This window comes from Pleurodeles waltl, chromosome 3_2 (genome assembly GCF_031143425.1).
Source record: "Pleurodeles waltl isolate 20211129_DDA chromosome 3_2, aPleWal1.hap1.20221129, whole genome shotgun sequence".
In the NCBI taxonomy this organism is placed as follows: domain Eukaryota; kingdom Metazoa; phylum Chordata; class Amphibia; order Caudata; family Salamandridae; genus Pleurodeles; species Pleurodeles waltl.
Window position 1 is genome coordinate 5,175,828 of NC_090441.1, and position 21,928 is coordinate 5,197,755.

The 21,928-nt window shown below is 45.9% G+C and overlaps 1 protein-coding gene across 1 annotated transcript in view; it reads left to right on the plus strand.

Moving 5' to 3' along the window:
* DHRS11 (dehydrogenase/reductase 11) overlaps positions 1–21,928 on the plus strand; it is a 352,716-nt gene that overhangs the window by 295,030 nt on the left and 35,758 nt on the right. Inside the window, exon 5 of the mRNA XM_069226557.1 lies at positions 19,101–19,193. Within this exon, the coding sequence (XP_069082658.1) occupies positions 19,101–19,193 (93 nt within the window). The remainder of the gene's footprint in view (positions 1–19,100; positions 19,194–21,928) is intronic.

Consider the following 21,928-nt stretch of genomic DNA (forward strand, 5'->3'; position numbering starts at 1 on the left):
TAGATATCCTTCTACCCCCCCTACTTGACCACCTCAAATGGTCTACCACCCAAATTTGGAAGCTCACCTATCTCTTATCTTCATTAGACCTATCATTTGGTGATATTTTCGTCAACATCCTTTGGCCTTCAGACCCAACTAACAAATCTGAACCAATTCAGTATTGCACACGGCCAGATCATCAATGCCTCAAACAACAATCATGGCATTTGGTACACGGGGAAGCACTGAGCTAGGCAGAGTGGCAAACATCATTTAAATACCATTCTTAACAAACAGTACTTAGGTTTCACAGTTGGCTCCATCTCAACCTGATCTGGCCATTTTGACAAATTAAAAACAAAGCTTCTACAGTTACTGAATACAAATTAAATTTACTGTTTCTGCTGACCCTGAGTGATAAGCACAATGTAAATGTTGCTGTGTCCAGAAAGCCTTACATATTTCCTAGGTACAAAAGAAACAAAGTAGGTGCCGTAGTCACTAGCGAGTCGGAGGGGCACCCCAAAGAGGGGAATTTGATTTTTCAGCAATTTCTTTACAAACGTTAAAGCATTGGCCCATTCACAACTATATAATTTGACACACCCCAAAAACCTACAAATAATCACAAGAACAAAAGAATATGAACAACATGTAAGCATCTGAGTAAACACCATCTCTAGGTGAACAAATTGTGCCCCTATGAAGTAGGACGACAGCTAGCGTAGCCTTGATCCCTTTCCCGTTGTTGTGGGATTGGCAAATGACATAGGAGGAGTGATAATTCTTAGCAACAGAAGGAAATAAGGGCACATACCAGTTGAGTCGCTGCGATATAAATCAATACTGATCCTTTCGACATGGGCCAGGCCATGCTACTAATGGACCAGTCTGGGGGGCAGCAATTCCGTGGCAACTACTCTCCCAGTGAAGTTCCTACTAACTCCATTGTGGTCCATGCTTTTTTCATCACATCAGATCCCGTTCCCGAAATGTAAGTGCTTGGGAACAAGTACAGGAAATACTCCAGTTTCTAATCTATACATAACAGCATCACCACTAGGAGACAATGTGGCTCTTCTAGCTGTCTGGTCTGTCTGGGCATTTCCCTGGGACACATCATCGGAGCTAGACTGAGGTGTAATACACTTTGCAATCACTATCATAAGGGGAAGCATAAAAGAATGTAGTAAATGTTGTACTTGTATCCTGTTCTTAGTGGCTATTCCCACAGGGGTGATGAACACCCTCTATATCCATAGAAGCCCAAATACATGGGCAGCTCCAAAAGCATATTTGCTCGCTTATCAGCCCTAAACGTGCCTGGGCAAATGTCAGCTTTCAACAATTTCATGCAAAGTACAAACAATGTAACCTGCCACAAGTGTTCCCTAATTATTGCTGAGGTATGAGCCATCCACAAAATAAACGAGCGCTTTTGGTATGGGTGCATTAGACGGGTCAATACAGGGTTTACTTAGAAGTTGTGCAACTAGGAAACAGTCATGGGGCTCATCTTTTTCTGTGGTGGGCATTAGTGAGGCAGAATTCAGGGCAGGGCAACAAACTAAGGCAATATGAAAAGCAGATAGTACAAAGATGTTATAATTGGACAACCTTGCAGTTTTCTGATGTTTCCACAAGGTGGACAGCTGCTGCAACAGAATATAGGCAAGGAGGAAGCCCATTGGCTATGGAATCAGGAACAGAGTAAAAATAGGCAATATTCTTTCTTATCGCCATGCTCCTGCACCAACACTCCAATAGCAAATATGTTACATTTATACCAATACAGTGTAAATATTGTACATGGGGAATACAAAATTATATTTTGTCTTTCAAAGCTTTGTGTTCCTTTTTAGCTAACTTAGTAAGTAGGCATAAGAAATGTACCTCGCATTGCTGTAAAGTGATAAAGGCAAAGAAGAGGTGATCAACATTCTGTACTAACATAGACTGTTCAGGGAAGACCAAGATGTAATGAGCGAATAAGCAGGAGATGGGAAAGGAGAGGAACCCCAGTTCATTCATCTTATTGATTTTGTGAAGGGGGTAGGAAAATATCTTTCTCTTACAACCACTGCCCCCTTGCATTCGGTCAGTTACTGCTTGGCCCTTCAGGTCTAAGTGAGGAGCCAGGGCGGGTAGGGTCAGTGAGCCTGTTTTGACCATGTATTCATCCTTATAGGGTCTATGCTTAATAACAATGGACTGGGATGTGTCCTAAGTAATTACCAGTGACTAAGATTAATTCAAGCATTCCATCTATTACTTTTTGGTGTACTTCAGTGCAACTCTAGAAGTTCAAAGGGTAAGCCCAAGTGTGAGTCACTCGCTCATTGTGCTACTGGATCCTCCCTACACGCAACTTAAGATCAGGACGAAACTGGACTTGGTTGCTAGTGTTCCGGTTCAGGGATGACTTGGCCTGGACATTCAGACTGGACACTTCCTATTGAAGCAGGGTCAACACTGATTTCCATATGGCTGGGTCCAAACTGAGGGTGAACAGTGCATAAAAACGATGGACTGTGATGCAGCCCTGCGTAGTTACCAGTGGCTGAGATTAATTCAAGCATTCCAAACATCCCATTGGTATACTTTCATGCTCTTGCCACTCCTGCATATCTTCTCCTTTCCACACTCGCTCACTCTATGAGCCGTGATGCACACACACTCAGATATTACTCTCTGGGATGCCGTCCTCACCTCTACCTACCCAACCAGGCTATTTCAGCAGTCTGCGGCCCAGGTGACTGCAGTCTGCGGCCCAGGTGACTGCAGCATCTTTTTAGAACTAAGAAACAAATACATAAGGTGTCAAAGAAATAAGCTTGTTTAGGCTTCACCTTGTAATTCCACTACAGTTCCGCTGGCCGATGGCACTGGGTTCTGTGGAAGTAAAAGCAATGTCTTCACGCCTATTTGAAGTCCAAACACGTTTACCGGAGCAAAAGATCTACAAATAAGCACTCTGTGAGGCAGTGCTTCGGCTCCTGAGATAAGAGCAGTGCTATGCTCACACAATGCACCTAGTTGTACACTTTTTTAGCTCCTAAGCAGCAATGGGAAGAACACCTGTGTTAGAAACCAAAACTGCAGACAGTGGGAGTTTCAGCAGATGTCGCCTTTTCTCATGAGAAGGAGGGAGAAGACCTTGAAAAGGTACAGACAGTATATACATCACAGACTTGGAGCATGTGCATCTCAGACATGACGTTAGTCATTTGTGAATCGTCGCTTACAAGTGCGGGAACAAAAAGGAGGCTGATTATGTCAGAACTGCGTGTACCACGGAGGCCTGTTATAACATGGACATACCAAATAGCATGTTTATTAAACTGATTAGAAATCAGCATAATTAATTCAAACGAGTTCAGAAGCTGATTTGGATCGAGAAAACTTGCACTAAGCCATATTTAAGCCATTTCACCCACAGGGGGACATTGAAGTGGAATTGTTCAACAGAACACTGCTCTGTATTAAAAAAAATAAAAACACTCAATGGAATGATCTCCATACTGCATTATGCTTGGGAAACAAGATAGCGTGCCGGGGGGGTGAGGGGTCTGTGTTTTTGAACCATTCCTTCTTGGTGTTGTCCAAGCATTTATCCAAAATATATCCACAATTGAAGCAGCAGTTGGTTCAAGCCTATCAATCTGAGAATACTACAGCGAATTAAAATCCTAGAAAAAACAAATCAGATCAGGATATGACCAGTGTGTAAAGCAACTACACTTGCAACCAGGTGATAAGATCCTAATACAGTGTGTAAGACAAAGCAGGAAAACAAACGGGGAGATAAATGGAAGCTAAACCTAAAGTTATAGAAAGTAAAATGCCGTAAATTCTTGTGTGTAGAAGATTTCAGGAATACAACTGCAGACCCTAAAGATCTTCACTTGAATTACATGCCCACTCCATCCATTGGAGTGGACTTTGTTCTGTCATGTTCCTCGCCTCTGTGTAGTGCTAACAACAATTTCTGTGGCATCATATTGCCTTTTCACTGTATGTCCCTTAGTATAGAATTGTTAAGCTATCAATGGAGTCTGTTGGTGTTTGAGAGAGATTAGGGGAGTAAATGTGCAATGTTTTGTTTACAAGTGATTTATATAAGTAAGTGTGAAGGTAAATTGGGGTCAATCGAGAGAGACCTTTGTAGAATCATATGCGAGTGGGTGACTGCACTGAAGGACTCTTGAATTTTTCTGCATTGGGTGGTCTGTTGCCCATTGTTCTACTGGAGGAAAGTGTACTGTATTTATGCATCACATTTCAGGCAGGGACTTGTGATACGATGTTGTACGCAGGAAGGGTGATGTATTTATGTGAGATTCATCAGAGTGGTTTGTCAGTTTATGTTGCTGTGATGCATGACTGCTATTGTTTTGGATGTGTTCAGCTTGCTAAGTGGCTAGGCTGCTGTGTTGTGCACAAGTTGTAAAGGTTCCCTCGATGTGCTGCATTTAAAGGTGTTTTGGGAAGAATTGTGTTTGAGGATGTTCTTCAATACAAGGTGAAATTTATTTGCTGAAACCCTGATTAAGGGCTATGAAACATTTGTGGTCTGGAATGTTTAGGATGTCCTAATTGTGGGTGTGCATGGCATGTTGTAGGTGATGGTGAAGTACACATCCTAGCACTAGTTATTCTGTAACCAGGTTTTGTGTGTTAAATGTGATGGTCGGCACAGCATTTTTTGGGCAAGAAGAGGAGAGAAAGACAGTTTTGAGTGAGAGGACACTGGCCTTTGGTTTGGTGGACAGAATAAAGGCAGATAGGGTGGCGGAGGACTTTGTCTGCCAACAAGTTAGACCTGGCATCTTTAGGGTGGTCTTAGCCCCAGACTTTTTGCCTTTACCTCCACTTTTGTTGCTGGAACGTTTTGTTGGCCTTAAGGCTCTGAGCACTTTACCACTGCTAACCAGTGCTATAGTGCACATGCTTCTCCCCTAAACATAGTAACATTGATGTATTCACAATTGGCATATTTAATTTACATGTAAGTCCCTTGTAAAATGGTATTCCATATACCCAGGGACTGTAACTTAAATGCTACTAGTGAGTCTGCACCACTAATTGTGCCACTTACTTAAGTAGTTCTGTAAACATGTCTCAGGCCTGCCACTGCAGAGCCTGTGTGTGCAGTCTCACTGCCACCCCGACTTGGCATCTAAAACCTCATGCCAAGCTTTAAACACCCCATTTCTTACATGCAAGTCGCTCCTACAGTAGGCCCTAGGTAGCACATAGGACAGGGTGTTATGTAAGCAGAAGGCAGGAAATGTACTCTTAAGTTTTTCATGCCCTGGTAATGAAAAACTCACAAAGTTATTTTTCATAACTGTGAATCCTGCCCCTCTCATAGGCACTCCTTAAAATACGTTTAAGCTGTACTAGTAAAGTCAGATTTATTATCACTATTCTAGAAATGCCACTTTTAGAAAGTTGGCATTTCTATGCCCTCACTGCCCTGTGTGCCTACAGCCTGTCTCCAATACATCTCTGCCCTGGGCTAGGTGGCAGCTACAATTGTGCATTCCCTCCAGACACCCACAACACAGAATACTCAACTGCATCTGCATTCATCTGCATACTGATGGGTCTTCCTGGGGAGGAGGTTGGGAAAAGCTTGCACTTACACTTCAAAGGGTAGTGACCAGAGTCCACACAAAGGGGCTGATTACCCCCCACTGATAGTCTGGATCTGCAGCTGAGCTGAAAAGGAGACCTGTGCACTTCACAGAAATCTTTTGAAGTCCTCCCCCACATCAAAGGCATTTTCTGGTGTAAGTACTTGGTCTCTGATTCTCCCCCCCCACCCACCCCTCCAAACAGTACACTTCTTGACCCAAGAAGACTCTGCTGGAGTAAAGACTGCTGTGTGCCAAGATCCCCACTCTGCCAGAATTGACTGTTCCCAGGAACTGCTGCTCTGCCCTGTTGTGCTGACTGCTTATCTTTTCCCTGCAACCCAACAACCAACAAACACCACTAGAGTGTCTCCAAGGGCTTTCTCCCTGTCTTTCTTTGAGATCTCCAGGCCATCAAAGAACTTTTAAGCTAAAGACCTGCACAACCTTTCGTGGAACCACTGTGCCACCCCAGTGCACGTGATCCTGTGCTTAGTGTTGTATTCTACATAGCTTTGCGGCTCTTCCACTCTCCTGCGGGGCTGCTTCAGGTTGGTCAACTCCGAAGATGGGAATCCCAACCCGACTACTGAGGTGGCGGACACCTGTGCTGTTTGCCGAAGTAACGCTGGGAGGTCTGACCTTCCCTGTGTGAGCGGAGCGCTGATTGAGAGCACGCTCCGTTCCGCAGTGCCAGCACGCCCTGACAAGAGACTTGACGGACCGCGGATTGTTGCAGCCTCACAGCCTGAGGAGTCAGCCAGTATGCTTGCAAGGTACCAGATGCATTCATTTGACACAGGCAGGCCTCCACCTTGCATGACTGGCCCACCCAACCACTGCTCGACTGTTACCTTGGATTACCTGGAGGTGAACCAGTGCATTCTCCGTGCTGGTGTTAGTGTTTTCCGCAGTGGCCACTTCAATACCGTACCAGGAGTGGAGTTCCCAGCGGAACCCTAAACCTCATAAGAGAGGCGCACCAACTTGGCTGATCGTCTTACCTGGGTGATCTACATTCTTCTGCTGCACCCCTCTCATCCAAGAATCCTCTTGTTTCTCTCGGGCCAGGTCGATCCCGATGGCATTGAGCTGCACTTAAGAAGCTGACACCGTATACTGGCCTGATTACCAAGATCAAGACTGAGCAGTCTTGACAATTGATTGTCATTCAGTTCCTTATAACATATTCTCAAAGGATACCAAAAAGGCTCTAAGACAAGCTGTGCTTCAAGCACTGTTTTGACGCATTAAGTGAATATTATTCGATATCCTGACTGGATTTTTATTGTTTTGATCTTGAACTCCTCAGCTAAAGAATGTCTATTTTTATAAAACCTGTGTAGTGTATTTTTGTGGTGTTTTCATTGTGGTTACTGCATGTGTGTTGCATAAATACTTTACACATTACCTTCTAAGTTAAGCCTACCTGCTCTGTGCCAAGCTACCAAAGGGTGAGCACCTGTTAATTTAGGTAGTGTAGCCAACTTACCCTGACTAGGATTGTGGTCCCTACTTGGACAGTGTGCATACCTCTGCCATCTAGAGACCCAATTTCTAACACACCCTGTCTTTACTCTGCCTGCCAAATTAAAGATGTTTTTTGCCCCAGTAGATATCTCTTTAGCACGGCAGGAACCACCCTTATGGGGATCCTGTCAATGTAGTTACATTTTGATGGGTGGCTGTCAGACTTTTCCTAAGTTTAAAAAACAAACTTCCAAAGCAGGAAGTGTGTTTTTGAAAAATAAAATAAAACTAATGACCCCCAGGTTTCTTCCATGGTGGGGGTTAATTATCTTTTTTTTTTTAATGGCCTGTCACCACCAGGATATGCCTGGCGCTGACAGTAAAAATTAAAAACCATCTGTCCGCTTACTCTAATAGAGCCTACAGTTGGAAGGTTCACCTCTGACAGCCCCTATTCCCTCTGGCTCTCAAAGGAAGGTTTACACCGACAAGGAAAATTGTGATTTGTTGCATAAACCTGCTGGTCCGCTCACCTCTAAATCGGGCAGATGGACTGAAAGTTCAGCAGAGAGGGTACTCCATCGCTGTTGCAGCCTTTTTTAGTTTGTGTTGTTTGAATCTACAGCTTGAAAGCCATAGAGTGTGAAGTAAAGGTTGCTTTGTATTTAATGGCACAGTGAATGTTTTCCCTTTTCACATGGATGTACACATGATGAGCCAGATTACAAATCCTATGTAAATATTTGGAATGGCTCTGCCCACTCCTCTGAATACCAACTGAGGCAGAGTAGAGGCACTGCTGAAATTTGTGCAGTGCTGTCACTTTGCCAACATTAACTTTTCTCTTGCAGGATATAGGGTGGAACTGTGTTAAAGAGTGTCAGAAGGGAGGAAGATATCTCATGCATTCAACTCAACAGTGATGAGGTGGCACTGTTGGCTACCACTTCTGGAAAATCCTACAAGTAACATGCCATAACCTACACAAAGGACCCTATAGCCCCATGGGCTCAAACTGGGTTGCATCCAGCCATGCAGGGCATTGGATCTGTGGACATAAATGAGCGCAGCATGTATTCCAGGCAGCATGACATCTGCAAACACTCTCCGCATGCCCATTGCAGCTCTGGCTAAGTACATGCACTTCAGCACCCTGGAGAACACTTTTCCTTGAATGTGCAACTACATGGCTCCAGGAACCCTCCGCTCCTTCTGAAAAGAGGAATGGAAGTAGCCTGCCTTAGGTAGCTGGTGTATCATGTTGCTTGTTCTGAACACTAATGTCAGACACCGAGCAGGGGACCAGCGTGAAGTAGATTAGCTTTGGTGGGAGAAGGGATGGAGTGCAGAGTATCACCTGGAATCTCACTGGTCTGTATTCCTTTTTTTGCACATAGGTTTCCCTCTTTAACCAAAAAAGTTGCTACTTGACATTTTTTCTCAATGTATTCTTCCTTAAATATCCTTCATACTGGATCATTTTTAGACATTAACCTCAACTTTCTTCAGTTCGGATTGTCAAATCATGTATAAGGGGCCACTTTATGTGCTTTTTTTTATTAACTAAATCATCACATCCTTTAAAAAAAAAAAAAAAAAAGAGAACATCTGCGGTTCTACTCAGTAGACCACCATGCCCTCCCCACTTCTGTCTCTGCCCTCACGACCTTTGAATTCGCAGTCCACACCTTATTCATGTCTAACTGACAAATACATTGAAGAATCCAAATCCTCAGGTCTACCATTCATGTGTGGAATACTGCAGTGTTCCGTCCTCTCTCCAATTAACTTTACCTACTGTCGGAGCTTGGATCCTGCTCCATATGTTGATGTTACAGAACTCTACGTTGGAATGCCATTAGCAGATGATAGCCAACAACTGGAGTCTTGTATTGCCTAATTCAGACATGGATGTCAGTTGTATATGTAAAACTCAGTTATCAAACACCTCTCTCCTCCTCAACGGCATGTCCGAGAACTCCAGCGCCAGGCATGGTTTTCAGTTTCACCTTTTCTCTTACTGGATATTCCAGATCACTTGGGTTCAACTTGGACTCGGGTCGCCAACTAATAATGCTTCAGTAAGAAATTCAAAACTGCTCTGCCTTTTCCACTACGTATTCACCTGCACCTAGCCTGCCATATGCCTGTGTTCTTAAGTTCCTGCTTGTTCCAGCCTGATCCAGTTGCCACCGTTTGACTTCCGTTTGACAAAGTGACACTGTTGCTGCTCGTTTTTTTTCCCACCCGGGTTTTCACACTCACCATTCATCCCTCCAACAGAAGCCCTGCTCACTGGAGTACCTACTTAATGCAGGCTGCAGCACAACCGTACTAATAGGCACCTGGGCACCTAACATGCCACTTGCCTGTGGCTTTCAGCTCCTAATCGTTCCAGCCTGATCAATTGCCACTGTTTGACCTACTGACACTGCCACTGCATGGGGTTTCCAATCTGAATTTTCCCACTCACTGCTCTTCCCGCCAAGTGAAGCCCCTCCCACCCCAGGACCTACTTAATGCAGGCTGCAGTGCAAAGCAAGCTCATGTGCGCCCGTCTGTGCTTGGACTGCGCCACGTGCCAGGAACCCCACAACCATCTAATTCAACACCACAACCACAGTCTCAGCCGCTACCGGTGCCAACGAATGCCACCACTACTCCTCTACCATTGTTCGTGACCTCAACACACACCGACAAACACACTGCTGCTGTGCATCCCCCAGCACCACAGTAGGACCTTTCTCCTGCAACCATTGCAATTTCATCACCACACCTCAGAATCCGACACCACTATCTCCAAACAACTGATGCATGCCACCACCACCACCACCCCACACCACCTGTCCGCCATGCTCCTAAACATACGATCCCTCTGGAAACGCTCCACTAAAATCTGGAACCTCCTCAACAGCAACACACTTGCCCTTCTCTTCACGACCAAAACATGTATCAACTCAACCTCCAACCCAGGCATTGCACCAGCCATCCTGCCCACAAGCTAAATCATACCCCAGGACCGAACCCACAAACCTGTCAGAGGACTCATGATCATCTACAAAATCACAATTGACTGCATGTAGGAAGTTGGCTCTGTATATACTATCTCAAAGTAAGAGATAGTGTGCACAGAGTCCAAGGGTTCCCCTTAGAGGTAAGATAGTGGCAAAATTAGATAATTCTAATGCTCTATTTTGTGGTAGTGTGGTCGAGCAGTAGGCTTATCAGAGGGTAGTGTTACGCATTTGTTGTACACACACAGGCAATAAGTGAGGAACACACACTCAGACTTTACTGCAGGCCAATAGTTTTTACATAGAAAAATATATTTTCTTAATTTATTTTAGAACCACAAGATTCAAGATTTGAAGTAAATACATAAAATGCAAGGTACTGCATACAGGTAAGTAAGGAACTTTGAATTAGAGCAATAACATATACGTTTTAGTTAAAATGGCAAAAAGCTATTTTAAAAGTGGACACAGTGCAAAAATCAACAGTTCCTGGGGGAGGTAAGTAAGGTGAAGTTTCTGAGGTAAGTAAGACACTTACAAGTTCATTTTCCTGGGCATAGGCAGCCCACCGTTGGGGGTTCAAGGCAACCCCAAAGTCACTGCACCAGCAACACAGGACCGGTCAGGTGCAGAGGTCAAAAGAGGGCCCAAAACACATAGGTGCCTATGGAGAACAGAGATGCTCTGGTTCCAGTCTGCCAACAGGTAAGTACCTGCGTCTTTGGAGGGCAGACCAGGGGGGTTTTGTAGAGCACTGGGGGGGACACAAGTAGGTACACAAAACACACCCTCAGCGGCACAGGGGCGGCCAGGTGCAGTGTGCTTAGCAGGCGTCCGGTTTTCAATAGGAATCCATGGAGTGACCCGGAGGTCACTCTAGCGGTGCAGGCAGGGCACAGGGTGGATTCTCGGGCCAGCCACCGACTGGGCTAGGCAGTGGGTCGCCTGGTGGTCACCTCTGCACTGGAGTTCGGTTCCTTCTGGTCCTAGGGGCTGCGGGTGCAGTACTTGGTCCAGGCGTCGGGTTCTTTGTTCCAGGCAGTCGTGGTCAGGGGGAGCCTCTGGATCCTCTGTATGCGTCGCTGTGGGGGCGCAGGGGGGTTGTCTCAGGTTACTCACGAGGTCACAGTCGTCTAGGAGTCCTCTCTGCAGTGTTGGTTCTCTGGAGCTCAAACCGGGGGCGTCGGGTGTAGTGTGTGAAGTTTCACGCTTACGGCGGGATGAGTGAGTTCTTTGAAAGTTGTTAGAAAGTTGCAAAGTTGTTGCTGTTTTTGAACAGTGCCGCTGTTCTCTGGAGTTTCTTGGTCCTTCGGGTTCAGGGCAGTCCTCTGAGGCTTCAGAGGTCGCTGGTCCCTGTCGGATGCGTCGCTGTGCAGGTTCTTTGAGTCTGGAGATAGGCCAGTAGGGCTGGGGCCAAGTCAGTTGGTGTCTCCGTTGTCTCTGCAGGGCTTTCAGGTCAGCAGTTCTTCTTGTTGTAGGTTGCAGGAATCTGATTTCCTGGGTTCTGGGTCTCCCCTAAATACTAGATTTAGGGGTGTGTTTAGGTCAGGAGGGCAGTAGCCAATGGCTACTGTCCTGGAGGGTGGCTATACCCTCTTTGTGCCTCCTCCCTGAGGGGACGGGGCACATCCCTAATCCTATTGGGGGAATCCTCCAATCTCAAGATGGAGGATTTCTAAAGGCAGGGGTCACCTCAACTCAGGACACCTTAGGGGCTGTCCTGACTGGTGGGTGACTCCTCCTTGTTTTTCTAATGATCTCCTCCAGCCTTGCCACCAAAAGTGGGGGCAGTGGCCAGAGGGGCGGGCATCTCCACTAGCTGGGGTGCCCTGGGGTGCTGTAACAAAAGGCATGAGCCTTTGAGGCCCACTGCCAGGTGTTACAGTTCCTGCAGGGGGAGGTGAGAAGCACCTCCACCCAGTACAGTTTTTGTACTTGGCCACAGAGTGACAAAGGCACTCTACCCATGTGGCCAGAAACTTGTCTGGTTGTGCAGGCTGGCAGAAACTAGTCAGCCTATCACTAGGAGTTGGACTGGTATTCAGAGGGCATCTGGGTGAATTTTACAATAAATTCCACACTGGCATCAGTGTGCATTTATTGTGCTGAGAAGTTTGATACCAAACTTCCCAGATTTCAGTGTAGCCATTATGGAACTGTGGAGTTCGTGTTTGACAAACTCCCAGACCAAATACTCTTTATGGCTACCCTGCACTTACAATGTCTAAGGTTTTGCTTAGACACTGTAGGGGCATAGTGTCATGCACATATGCCCTCACCTGTGGTATAGTGCACCGTGCCTTAGGGCTGTAAGGCCTGCTAAAGGGGTGACTTACCTATACCACAGGCAGTGTGAGGTGGGCATGGCGACTTAGTCATTTTCTCCCCACCAGCACACACAAGCTGTGGGGCAGTGTGTATGTGCTGAGTGAGGGTTCCCCAGGGTGGCATAAGACACGCTGCAGCCCTTAGAGACCTTCCCTGGCATCAGGGCCATTGGGACCAGGGGTACCATTTACAGGGGACTTATCTGTGTGCCAGGGCTGTGCCAATTGTGGGAACAAAGATACAGTTTAGGGAAAGAACACTGGTGCTGGGGCCTGGTTAGCAGGGCCCCAGCACACTTTCAATCATAACTGGCATCAACAAAAGGCAAAAAGTCAGGGGGTAACCATGCCAAGGAGGCATTTCCTTACACTGCACCACCTCCACTGACTTAAACACCAACATCATGGAACACCTCAACTTCAAAATACAAACGGACTACAATGCCAACTTGAAGGGTACTCTCGTCTACCGCCTCCGGGGCCACTGAGGGGAATTCTGCAACCACATCATAGACTTCATCGCTCCCCTCTGCATCAGATCAACTAACTACATCCTCCCTGGGGACCTCAATTTCCATCTTGAAGACACCACAGACCCTAACCCACCAGCCCTCCTCGACTGCCTCAGCAACCTCAGACTCACCTAGCTCATCCAAGGACCAACCCACACAGCAGGCCGTACTCTCGACCCTATTTTCTCCTCCAACCACAGGATCACCATGACCCATACGACCCTGCTTACATAGTCCAACAACCACATCATACATTTCAGGAAACCCACCCACCAAGCCACCCCAACAGAAAAACCCAAATCACCATCAAGACACTGGAGCAAAATATTCCCCCAAAAAACTGGACCAAGACCCTACAGGAATGCCCACCCAAAAACACAGGGAGCATTGCTGTTGACACCAAGCTGTTCAATAAATGGCTGTCTCCACTCCCACCAGAAACAAGATCTCCAAAAACAACAAACGACCCAGCTGGTACACAAACAACCTCAGGGAGTCTAAGTGCCACTACAAGCAACTTCAGAGAAAATGGAGACTCAACAAAAACACCACTGCAAGAGCCATATACAAAGCCGCCTTCAACCACTACCAACTACAAAATGCAAAGAAAATGGCCCTAATTATCAGAATTGATTCAAGCCCCAACAACGCCAAAAAACTCTTCATCATCGTCAAGGAGTTCTCCAACCCCACAGCTGCCAACATCATCATCCCATCCCAAGCACTCTGAAGAAGCTTGAGAGGTCATTACAAACAGAAGATTGCCAAGATCTACAACACATTCGACCTACAGCATAGTGAAACGAATGCCCAGCAGGATACCTTCCTTATTGCCAAACAGCAACTAAGCAACTGGAAGCCCCTCTTGAATGAGTGTTGTACAGTGAACTGAGGTGAGAACACTAGAGTGTGGTACAGTGTGATACAATGGAGTGGGATACGTTGCCGCAGAGTGGAACGGAGTACAGTGAAGTGGCACCACCGCCCTGATGAATACCATCCACTGAGGAGCACCCTCAGACCAATGGCCCCACTTCATATACACCCTTGGAGAATTATCATCTCCCCCGCGCTCACCTCCATCATCAACACTTCCATACCCACCGCCACTTTCCTGTTTTGCTGGAAAAATGCAGAAGTCAACGCCCTATTGAAGAAACCAACAGCGGATCCCAACAACCTCAGTAGCTACAGACCCATCTCGATCCTGCCTTTTCCAGCTGAAGTTATGGAGAAAGCCATCAATATGCAGCTCACAGACCACCTCGAACTCTATCAATTCCTAGACAGCACTTAATATGGCTTTTGCTCCAACCACAGCACAGAAACAGCCCTCATTGCAGCCACCAATGATATCAGAAGCATCCTCAACCGAGGAGAAACAGCCTCACTCATCCTCCTTGACCTGTATGCAGTTTTCAATATGGTCTTCCACAACTCACTCATCAGAAAGCTTCAGCACTTGGATATCTGTGGACCAGCCCTCAAGTGGATATCCTCCTTCCTCACAGACTGAACTCAACTAGTTAGACTCCCTCCCCCCCCTACACATACACCTCAGAACCCAAGAAACTCCTCTGCGGAGTCCCTCAAGGAAGGTGACTCAGCCCAACACTCTTCGACATATACATGACACCCCTCGCAGGCATCATCATAGCCTCCAGCATCAACTTAGTATCCTACGCAGGTGACAGTCATCCTCTCGCTTACCGATTGAACCATCATCGCCAAAGCAAACTTCTGCATGAGCAATGTCGCTGCTTGGATGAAAAACAACTGCCTCCATCTCTACACAGACATAACCCTTATCTTATTTTTTCACTATATTTGACAACTACCACTCCCCCATGGGAACCCTCCAAACTTTGCCCACCACCCACCCCTACGGACCATGCCAGGAAACTTGGGATCATCCTGGACACCAATCTCTCCATGAGCAGACAGACCAACGCATTTGACCCATCATGCTGCCACATCCTGCAAATGCTACGTAAGATTTTCAAGTGGATCCCACTTAATACCAGAGAAATAGTTAACCAAGCTCTTATCACAAGTAGACTTGACTACTGAAACGGCCTCTACTTTGGAATCCCAGCCCATGTTCTACACCGACTCCAAACAACCCAGAACGCTGCTGCCAGACGCGTCCTGAACATTCCCCGAAATAACCACACCTCTCTACACCTCATCGATCTCTACTGGCTTACAGTCCAGGAAAGATATAGGTTCAAGCTACTCACCCACGCTTACAAAAGTTCTCCACAACACCGGCCCAGCATACCTCAACTACCCCCTCAACTTCTACTAACCCACCAGACACCTTCAATCTGCATCCCAGATAAGAGCACACCTCCCACACATCAAGGCCAGAAGTGGAGAATGCTCACTCTCAAACCTCACAGCCAAGACCTGGAACAACTGCCTGCAACACCTCGGAGCCTCCCCCGCCTTCATGGACTTCCAAAGGAGCCTCAAGGAACGGCTCTTCCGGACAAAACAGGCATGATCTTCTCCTCCCCCCTCAGACCTGTCCTACTCAGCTCCTGGATACCCTCAGGGTGGTTAGTCACGCTCTACAACTTCACATGACATGACATAACAAAATGCTTACCTATTTATTTATTGGAATGTTTTATAGTGCGCCTTGAGCAAGCTTTGTATTGGGACACTTTACATGAAACCATGCAAAGAATAATAGTAATTACATAGAGGTAGGATTGTAGAGATTATAAACAGGAAACATGATAGCTGATGTGAGAGAGCAGTTTTCCCAAAGTTGGATTAATGTCCTTGGATGTGGATTAGTGTCATACAGGCTGGTACTAATAGAGGAATTGTTTGGATAGATGTGCATTGAGGTGTTTCCTGAAAAATGTGAATAGTTGTATTTTCTTAGATCATGGCCTAGAGAGTTCTATGCCAAAGTGGCAACCACTGAGTAATGTGTACAGGCAATGGAAGTTCTGAAATTTGATCTTTCCAGGAAAAATCTTATTACAGCACTTAAAAAGGTGAAGAGTGCCTCAAGGTATAGTTGTACTTACTTGCAGTGTATACGTCTAACTGCTGAGTGGATTACATCTTTGAGTGGGGCTACAAAGCGCATGAGTGCACTGGCTAGGCTGCCATTGCCAATGTCCAGTATGGATAATAAGTGTACTGCTATTCTAAGATGTTGTGGATGAGGGGGTGGATTTTCTTCAGGGTATGTAGAGGAAACACGGCTGCTTGATGTGCAAGATGAGTGTGAGGATTGAGTCTAATGCAAACCATCATGATTTGGTTGTGTGGTAGAGGGAAATGCAATTCAGGTACAATGAGTCTAACGTTATTGATAGAAGTAGATAGGAGGAGGAATTTGGTTTTCTGGGGGTTTGGGAGGCGGAATGTTTCTGGCATCCTAGGTTGCATGTGGGAAAGGCAGTTTATTAGTGGCTTATTGGTGAGGAAGACGGTACTTAGAACTCCTCTAAGGTGGTGTAGATTCAGAAAAGAATGAATTTATTTTGTGCTTCGCATAAGCATGTTTCAAATGCCATGTCCAGTCAGACACGAAGGTCCCTTGATGACAGATCTGCTCCACAGCTTCTGCAAACAAGGTGAATGAGCATGGATGGTGGCTGCAGTGTTTCAAAATGTCACATGGTCAAACTCTGGCTTTTGATGTGGAATTAATACTGTCAATTTTCAATGGGGAAGGGGTGGTGCAGTAAGCTTCATAACACACTTTTCCCAAAAGAGCGGCCAGTCAATTGGAAGTTACTGCAGTATTCCAGTCTAAGAGGTTGCAGAGTTTCTTCTTCTGTTGTCAGTTCCTGTGTCAAGCATATTTAAGAGAGATCTTGAAAAGACACGATGTATTGCGCATTTCGTTCTCTGAATTTTCATTGCACCCATCACTCATTTAATATCAATTTTTTCCTCATTTTCCATTCAGCAGCCTGGATCATTTTCTTCATGGGCTATTCCTTGGCTCTGCTTGTTCTGCTTCGCTCTTTTCTCCTCCCTTGTGTTCAGGAACAATTTGGTGCCTTGCTGTTTTCATTAATGCTAGCTTCAACTTCAAACAAAGTTTACTAAGATTGCCAAAGTAGGGGCTCCTTTTTGTGTGGTTTTCCACCACAATGACACACTCTAAAAGAGACACTTGTCACCTCTCATGTATTTCATCCTATTCACAGTGGTACTGTGGCTCCTGGAAGGAGTCCACGTTCCCTCAGGCAATCTAGAAGGACACTCAACAGGCATTCTTAGTGTCCAGGCTTGATACTTAGGATTGAGATATCTTCTAGAGTTGATGTTTTAAGATACAGTTTTGTGTCATCGACAAACCGGTGCGCAGTGACCTAGAGTGCTTCATGATCTGGTTTAGGGAATCCACAAATAAAGTAGGCAGTTTTAGGATTAGGATTTAGCCCTGAGGGTACACTGCATGCCATCTGTGTTGAGCTTGAGGTGTAATTGCTGATTTGCATCCTGAGGTTTCTGTTGGCGTTAAAGGAGGAAAACCATCTCGGGGTCTTGCCCCTGTAAGGGGGTCCTTATGTTAGTGATAAGCCCTTGTCTTTTCTCACATTCACTAGAAGAAATGCCACAATGCCAGTCCTGCCTAATGCCTGACTGTCCACTCTGAAAACAATAGTTTGAAATAAACTTTCTGAGGCTATGTGTCTATCTCACTTCCACACTGAGTTGACTGTATCACCCTCACTTCTCTACAGACACACGTTATTCAAGATTCACTCCATTATGTTCAAGACCACCCCTTTGAAGAAAAGAGCAGCCTTCACAATCTGTTGTGTGTGATGGGAGAACACAGTACTTAATTTAAGCCAGTGGTCGCAGGTGGGGCCCTCCAACAGTTATTTTTGGGCATGAGCACTTGTTTTTCTCAACAATCTTTAAGGCGGAGCAAGACACAGAAGGAGAAAGAGATATAAAAAGGAACGAGATGAAAAGGCAGAGTTTCAGCTGGCGGATTAAAGAGGCATGAGGTGGAATCAAGAGTACACAGCTTTGGTACTTGGCACTGGCAGCAGGCTGCTGAGCTAACTTATGCCCCGGCATTTATTCCTTCACAAATTAAGCACTAGAGGAACCACTCAGTCAGTTTTTATCCTGGCTTGAAATCGAGAAACATCTCAAAGAAAAGGCAAGCAAACGAGTCCTTGCAATGTGTGTTCATAGATAGATGGATGTTCATAGCAGAGGGCCGGCTTTGGCATGGGCGAACTGGGCCCTGGCACGTGGCACCTAGATTTAGGGGGGCCTACAGGTAGCTGACCTCGCGAGTTGCATTGAATAATGATTTGTATTCAGGCTGAAGGATCAGTTCATTAGTCCAAGCAGTCTATAAAACCTGTTTTTCTTTATTTTTCTTTATTTTTCTTAGTCTTCTTCCGATTCCCTTTCTCCCACTCCCCCTTCCTTCTCCCACTTGCCCCATTTCATAGACTCTTACCCCCAGTGAGGTAACTGAATAGGTGATTGAGGTAAGGGGATAACGGGTAAATGTGTCTTCATTGCTCTGAGGTATTCCGCCAGAAGGTGACCTGTAAGCACAGAAGTGACCCCCGCCCTCCCCCTCCCACTAGAATCACCAATAGAAGGGACAGGTGGGGAAGGGATGGAGGAGGAGGCTTAGAAGGTGTGCCATATTTAGTGTTGCCCAGGGCGCTGTTAGAATAGAGGCAGGCTCCTGGTTCCTAGACCTCTGCAGATCAAGAGGGAACTGAAAACTTTGCTGTTCGGACAATTCTTTCCTCATCCTACCTGAATTGAACCCTCTGTCACGCTACATGGAGAGTGGTGTAATAAGTGGGTCATGGCCATAACGCAAAGAAGGAAAAAATGTGCCCACAGCACAGCGCCTGAGTAGTTAAATGACATCCATAATTGGGGTGCAGTGTGCCCTCGCATACCTAGGAGATGCTGCTGCACAACTGATACTTAACGTCCTCACATTCCTTTGCCCCTAGAGCAAAGTGGTAAATGTATATACGTTTTGTTCTTCTATCTTAGGGTCTCCGTTTTCTGTGTTTACCTCATCACGTTGTGTACTAAATTTCACGTTCTGTACATCGCCCCCCTTCCCTCGGGTAGGGTTTTGCGCGCTTTAAATGAATGATTATTTTTTTCTGCATTTCCTTTTCCCAGAGTATCTCACCTGGATTAGTGGAGACCGAGTTCGCCTACCAATTTAACAACAACGACCGAGAGAAAGCGGCAGAGATGTACGCCAGTATTAAGGTAATTCGACACGTGGCAGCATTTTCATGCTCAGTTTTTCATGTATTTGCACCTGGTGCTTAATAAATATGGGGCACTTTTGGCAATGCACTTTTGTGCTCAGGCAAACGCACTAGAAGAGCTGGGTATACTGTAGGCTGTAGGTTTTCAGAGAGCGGCCATTTAGGTTGGTATTACTGTTACCTATTATGCATCTCTCTCTCTCTCTCTCTCTCTCTCCCTCTCTCCCTCTCTCTCTCTCTCTCTCTCTCTCTCTCTCTCTCTCTCTCTCTCTCTCTCTCTCTCTCTCTCTCTCTCTCTCTCTCTCTCTTTCCCCCCCCCCCCCCCCCCTCTCCCTCCCTCCCTCCCCTTCGCTGCACATCGACAGCCATTCTCACAGACCTTCCGGTCCCACCCTCTGCTTCGTCTTCTAGATTGCACTGGCTCCTGAGCACACATGGTTCATGGAGCAGAACAACATTGCTGATCCCATCAAGTGTTTCCTTTCAAGGACATGCTAAGTGCTGTTCAGCCAAGCGGGCGCATCCTTTATTGTTTCTCACATTTGAAGCAACAGAGCCACGTGTTGGGAGATTAAGATGAAGAGGATGTGACGTAAACTGCGAACTGGGGAACCAGGTTCAGGGCTGGACTGGCCCTAGCGGACATCGGACGTTTCCCCTGGAGGCTAGAAGGATGGGGCCGGTTTTCCAGCAGTGGAAGCCGGCTTTGCTGCAATATCTACCCCCAGTAACAAAAGCAGTAGTTCTTCATTCACTCTTGCCCCTCTTACCCCACCCCCCTTCAGGGTACTGGTCTGACAAGGTTGCCAGGGCTGCTTTGCATTCCCAGTCCGGCCCTGACCAGGTTCGAATCTGGTGAAGGTAGTATTCTCCCTTCACCTGGTCGAGGACATTGTCTGCCAGGCTGGGATTACTCTGCCCTCCATGTTTAATAATGACCCCTTACCTGGCGGTCGTTTATAAAGGCATTGGCAGGAACCTCCATTGTGTAGGTTCCTGTCAATGCATTTTAAATGTTTGTTACAGGGTTGCTTTGGAAGGACTTAACAAACAGAATTCTCATATTCTTTTCTTCTTTTCAAACACAAAATCCTGAAACGGGATTTTCTTTTTGAAAAGAAAAAAAGTAATGTTTCCATCGCCATGGGAGGCTTCTTCCATGGCAGGGGGAGCATTATAATGTTTGTATTGTTCCTCCTGGCGGTGAGGCACAATAAAAAAATAACTACATGTCTGCCCATCTAAATTGGGTGGGCAAACATGTAGCCATTTCTCTGATAGCCCTAACTTCCCAGGACCATCGGCGGGGATTAATGACGACAGAGAGAGAGTAGTCTCTGCCATGATTAACCCTAAGGTCCGCCCACATATAAATGCGGCAGGCGAATCCAGGGCTGGCATAATGTAATTCAGGGGTTGCCAGGGGTCAGAGCTGCAACCCATGGCTTGCCCCTTGTAACTCCTGGCACTGCCTTTGTGACCCCTGACCTCAGAGGTTGCAAAATCAGTTCCAGGTACACATTGGCATCTTCTATGAATGTCAGTTGCAGCTCAACCCTGTTTTCTCTCAATGTTATCAGCCCACTAATAGTGAATAATGCATCATTGTTCATTATTAGTGTAATACAAAATGGATTACAATTAACTGGAACTTGACTTTCCCTAGCAACTGAGGTAAGTAAAAAAATGCTTTTAAATGTATGTTGTGTGCGTGTTGCAGGTGAGTGTGTGTTTAGGTGAGAGAGTGTTTGTAAGTGTCTGTGTATATGTAAGCATATGTGTGAGTGAAAATTAAGGTTAATGGGTGTGTGATGTCACTTCCACTATCCCTGGCATTTTGGTGAACTGACGTTCATGAGAGCCGGCTTTAGCGATGGTGATGCCCCAAGAAACAATTTTTGTTGGCACCCCTATGATTTCCTCCACGGATTCAGTCACTACCACCCTTTAACAGTGCCCCTCAGGTCTCCATAAAGGCTCTCTTACATGCATCCCATTTGTTTTATGGCGCCACTCCTACCATTGTAGGGTGTCAAAGTACATTACACACATTACACAGAGACAATTCATCATACATGGTATATCAGTCTCCGGTAAATGTTACATACGACAGAGAACTACAAGGTGTTGGAGTCATGTCAACCATCCAGTAGGCAGTATAGTTTGAGTGCTTGATCAGGAGAATCACAAACTCAGAAATTAAAATGTGCCACAGTGTTTGGGGGTTGTCTTTACTAATAAGAATTGATTTCCACCAAAATTAACCCTTTTTTGCGACATTAGGATAATGAAAGACTTTGGGGAAAAATCACACCGTTCCGACCTATACCTTCCAATTTGCATATTGCTTGTTAGGATTTTTAACAAAAGAATATCTGCAACAATTTGGTAACCCACTGATCTGTTTACATTATATGCCCTTTTGTGATCTGCATGGTACGAGTGCTTTGCAGCAGGCATGTTAACCCTCGGTGTCAATTTATGATGAGTCAAAAGTTTCACTAGACAAAACTCTCAGCTCTGTCTAGCAGCTCCATTATTCACCAGGTCTACCTTGACATTTTTACAGTTGCCTTAAAGTTGCTGGAGGTGAGGATTACTGCAGCAGGTGCTTTTAAATCTATAATATATTTGAAAACACAGCTCCCCTCCAAAGACAGTGGCCGGTAAGGGGACACCAGTCGCACCTCCCTAGAGCAGGCGTGGGCAGACCTCTATATCGGCAGGGAGGGA